This window comes from Priapulus caudatus, unplaced genomic scaffold (assembly GCF_000485595.1).
Source record: "Priapulus caudatus unplaced genomic scaffold, Priapulus_caudatus-5.0.1 Scaffold5, whole genome shotgun sequence".
Lineage (NCBI taxonomy): Eukaryota > Metazoa > Priapulida > Priapulimorpha > Priapulimorphida > Priapulidae > Priapulus > Priapulus caudatus.
Genome location: NW_014577066.1, coordinates 140,222 through 145,010, shown reverse-complemented (window position 1 = coordinate 145,010; position 4,789 = coordinate 140,222). Strand labels below are relative to the sequence as shown.

Sequence of the window (4,789 nt, the reverse complement as noted above, 5' to 3'; positions counted from 1 at the left end):
GAGAGAGAGAGAGAGAGAGAGAGAGAGAGAGAGAGAGAGAGAGAGAGAGAGAGAGAGAGAGAGAGAGAGAGAGAGAGAGAGAGAGAGAGAGAGAGAGAGAGAGAGAGAGAGAGAGAGAGAGAGAGAGAGAGAGAGAGAGAGAGAGGGGGAGGGGAGAGAGATTATTCACAGTGACACTAATTAACACCTTGGCTTGTGACTGCATCCTAGTGATTAGCTTATTTAATCCAATTATGACCTCACATGAAATACACTGAATGCCATAGCTATGCGTCAGCTGAACAAGATATGCTGATTAAATATTGCTGAATGAGATATGATTGGGATCCATGAATGAGATATGTGAATGAGCTATCCTGAATCAGGTAAGAATGACAAATATTAATAAGATATTGTGATATGTGACAAATGTTAATTATAAAAAGTTGGTTAAGAAAAGAAAGACAAATCTGCGTCAGATAATGTGAAACGTGCACGAGATATACTGAATAAGATAAGAATGGCATTGGATTACTATAAATTATAATAAATAATGAAATACGTGAATGAGATAAGAATGAGGTATGCTAAGTGAAATAAAGACTGAGATACCTGCGTGAGGTATGCTGCATCATATCCGAAAATGTGCTAAATGACAAATCTGAGATACCTTAATAAGATATGCTGAACAAGATAAGGAGATATGCTGGAAAAATATTTGGATGAGAAGTAGGCACAATTCTAACTGCTCTCCTGTGCTAATCTTTGCCCATCACAAAATATTGTTTTCTCTCTCTCTCTCTCTCTCTCTCTCTCTCTCTCTCTTTCTCCAGCTACCCACTCCACTAAACCTCATCGCTGATAACTGCCCAGTGATTACATCTCCCAAGTACAAACAATCATCGCCAGAGAGCGCCGAGAGGGGGCGCCACCGTGAGGTCAGACAGGGGTCACCGTGCCGGTCGCAGCTTCTCCGCGGGACACACGTCTACGTGTTGGTGTGACCGCGGGTGCCAAATGCTCTAAACGGGGGAACGCCTGAAATAGAACGACATTAGTGAGCGAGAAATGTCAGATTGGTACTGGTAGGTAGGTGGTGGTGGTTATGCGCACGTAAGGCCGGACGGTTTTTCCTTACGACCGTGCTGCCGCACACCTGCTAAGAGTGGAATTACTTCCACCAGTACCAATATGCTCTCTCTATCTGTGTCTCACACTCTCACCAGCTAATATAGTCAGTTAGCTGGCTAGTCTAATCAGTTGACCAGCTAATATAGTCAGTTAGCTGGCTCTTACTCCCCAGCAACCGATCATCCAAGTTACGTATGCCACAACGAGTAGTGCACCCTATTACTACGTGATCCACAGAGTAAACTGCGGTTTCACCTCATGCCAGTACAATGCCACACTCCCCCTGTAGTGTGCGGGAAGGGAAAGCTATCACATACACGTGTGGACCAGCAATTACTGCAAGCTTCCCATCTATTCGTTTAGAAGCCGTTGTTCTCGGAACAGATCATACCTTTATCGTGACTACCACCTTGCAACACTAGTTAGACCAACGTTGCATTGACGCCCCCCCCCCCACCACCACGGCCACCCTGACAACGCCCCCTGGTGACTCACCTCTCTCAGCTCCTTGATCTTGTAGCCGGCGCGGCCGATGATACCGCCTGCCTGGCTTTGGTGTACGAGCATGCGGATGTCAGCCTCAAAGTCCGAGTCCTTGTACTGCTGGTACTGCAAGTGTGGAGATCGGCAACCATTAATCATGAGAAGAAAGGGAGAGGTAAATGGAGTGGGAGAGAGAGGGAGAGGGGGAAGAAGGGGGAGAGATAGATAGACAGAGAAAGGGAGACGGAGAGGGAGAAGAAGAGGATGAGGGAGAGGGAGACAGAACAAAGACAGTAATGAGGAGAAAATACAGAGCGGCTAAGAGACACGTAGCATAAGAAATGAAGAACAGCGAGGTCTCGAGGCTTCACACAAAGATAACAATTCGGAGAATGCAATAACACCCCCGCTCCGGGCACCCACTGCCAGCTAGCTTCCTGAAAAAAACTTCTGAAACAACATCCTAATGTCATCTCGTGTAGACCATGATGAGGTGATGGTGCAGTAAGCAGATATCAGACTGTTACTTGGGGGTGGGGGTTGGTGGTGCAGTGACCTGGTAATGTCTGACTATGAAGTGTGGGTGGGATGGGGGTTGGTGGAGCAGTGAGCTGGTAATGTCTGACTATGAAGTGGGGGTGGGATGGGGTTGGTGGAGCAGTGAGCTGGTAATGTCTGACTATGAAGTGGGGGTGGGATGGGGGTTGGTGGTGCAGTGAGCTGGTAACGGCAGACTATGCAGTAGAGGTGGGTGGGGGTTGGTGGAGCAGTGAGCTGGTAATGTCAGACTATGAAGTGCGGGTGGGATGGGGGTTGGTGGAGCAGTGAGCTGGTAATGTCAGACTATGAAGTGGGAGTGGGGTAGGGGTTGGTGGTGCAGTGAGCTGGTAATGTCAGACTATGAAGTGGGAGTGGGGTAGGGGTTGGTGGTGCAGTGAGCTGGTAATGTCAGACTATGAAGTGGGGGTGGGGTGGGGGTTGGTGGTGCAGTGAGCTGGTAATGTCAGACTATGAAGTGGGGTGGGATGGAGGTTGGTGGAGCGGTGAGCTAGTAATGTCATTCTATGAAGTGCGGGTGGGATGGGGGTTGGTGGAGCAGTGAGCTGGTAATGTCAGACTATGAAGTGGGGTGGGTGGGGGTTGGTGGTGCAGTGAGCTGGTAATGTCAGACTATGAAGTGGGGTGGGGTGGGGGTTGGTGGAGCGGTGAGCTGGTAATGTCAGACTATGTGGGGGTGGGGTGGGGGTTGGTGGAGCGGTGAGCACGCGATGCTACTTACATCCTCGAGCATCGGGATGATGTCCAGCATCACGTCGCAGGCGGTATCCAGATCCGCTCCCACGGTCAGAATGCTGCAATGCACACAACAATGAACATTAGACACGGCCGCGTCGGCGTCGACCCCCTTAATTACCCACCGATACAGCCTCTTCCTCGTCGTCCTCGTGCTCCCCAAACCACCTCCTTTTGCCCACCCCCCAACTCCTTTGATCTCTTCTACCCAACCTCCAAATGTGTTCTAATAACCTTCTCCTGCAAAGTTTAAACCCATCTTTAAATCCCCTTACTATATTTCCCCACGCCCAGAAGCCGGCAGCTTCCCACCCAAAACCACCTCCCGCCCATGTATGCCACCCACAAGTTTCTTTTCGTCTCTTGATCCCCTCCCTCCCAACCACGAATCCCCTCGAACGGGACCGTCGCGTACTCACGAGCAAACACGCACCACGTTCACTAAAACGCAGTCTTCCCCGGCCCCGCTTCCCTACTTAAGTAAGTCGACCTAGACGACGAGCTAGAACGTCGAAATCTCCCTTCCCCCCACGCGCGCTCCGGCCGGCGTCGGACCGAGTCGTGCTGATCTAACCACATGCATCGACGCATGTCAGTGCTGTTTACGCGCCAACCTACCATCCACCCTACCTTGTCACGACGATCAGCTCGTGGATGGGGGGCGGCGGCTATGCGATACGGACAGAGGGCGCTGAGGCGGACGCTGACCGATCACAGACAGTCGAGCTTAAAGACGATCCACGGCGTGTGCTGCTCGATACACCCACTAGCTCTCTATACTACGCCTTATAGCTCTCTACTATGCCACTAGCCTTACTACGCGAGTTCAATGTCTAGGAACTGTCGCTGCGTGTCCGTCGACGAGCTAATGGCGGCCCGCGGGGTCATCGCGCTGCCACGCGTGTAAAGCTAACCACCGACTCTCACAGCTCTCACAACTCACGCCGACACAGACAATGACTCACAACCCGACGAGACGAAAAACATGAACTAGAGTGTAACAGACTCGAACTTGAAAAACGCCTTGAGAGAAAGACAACTTGAAAGAGAAGCACCCAGGAACACACACGGGAGGCACTGCGTGTACGACTACCACACATAGGTGGCACTGCATATACGTCCACCACACATAGGTGGCACTGCATAAACGTCTACCACACATAGGAGACACTGCATAAACGTCTACCACACATAGGAGACACTGCATAAACGTCTACCACACATAGGTGGCACTGCATAAACGTCTACCACACATAGGAGAAACTGCATGAACGTCTACCACACATAGGAGACACTGCATAAACGTCTACCCCACATAGGAGACACTGCATGAACGTCCACCACACATAGGAGACACCGCATGAACGTCCACCACACATAGGAGACACTGCATGAACGTCCACCACACATAGGAGACACTGCATGAACGTCCACCACACATAGGAGACACTGCATGAACGTCCACCACACATAGGAGACACTGCATGAACGTCCACCACACATAGGAGACACTGCATGAACGTCCACCACACATAGGAGACACTGCATGAACGTCCACCACACATAGGAGACACTGCATGAACGTCCACCACAAGTGAGATGGCATTTATGTGCACGACATAATGGGTAGGAAGCTCCACTGCTCGTAGGGGGAAGTACACATAAACACAGCTATTGAAAATGCGACAGTATTGTCCTGAGATGTATACCTATCGCATATATAATTCTATATTGCTGAATACAGGGTAATAACAAATACAGGATAAACACATGGACGTGATGGCAGATCTGAACTGAATGGGAAAGAAATGGCAAAAGAGTAAGAGAGCGAGCGAGAGAGAGAGAGAGAGAGAGAGAGAGAGAGAGAGAGAGAGAGAGAGAGAGAGAGAGAGAGAGAGAGAGA

At 50.3% G+C, this 4,789-nt stretch overlaps 1 protein-coding gene across 1 annotated transcript in view; it reads right to left on the bottom strand.

The window, feature by feature from the left end:
- The window catches only part of LOC106821638 (heterogeneous nuclear ribonucleoprotein K-like), a 19,884-nt gene extending 16,110 nt beyond the window's left edge, over window positions 1-3,774 (bottom strand). Inside the window, exons 1-3 of the mRNA XM_014826530.1 lie at window positions 3,704-3,774; window positions 2,873-2,945; window positions 1,606-1,719 (exon numbers count right to left, since the gene is read on the bottom strand). Of these exons, the coding sequence (XP_014682016.1) occupies window positions 1,606-1,719; window positions 2,873-2,945; window positions 3,704-3,774 (258 nt within the window). The remainder of the gene's footprint in view (window positions 1-1,605; window positions 1,720-2,872; window positions 2,946-3,703) is intronic.
- Window positions 3,775-4,789: the final 1,015 nt, after the last annotated feature.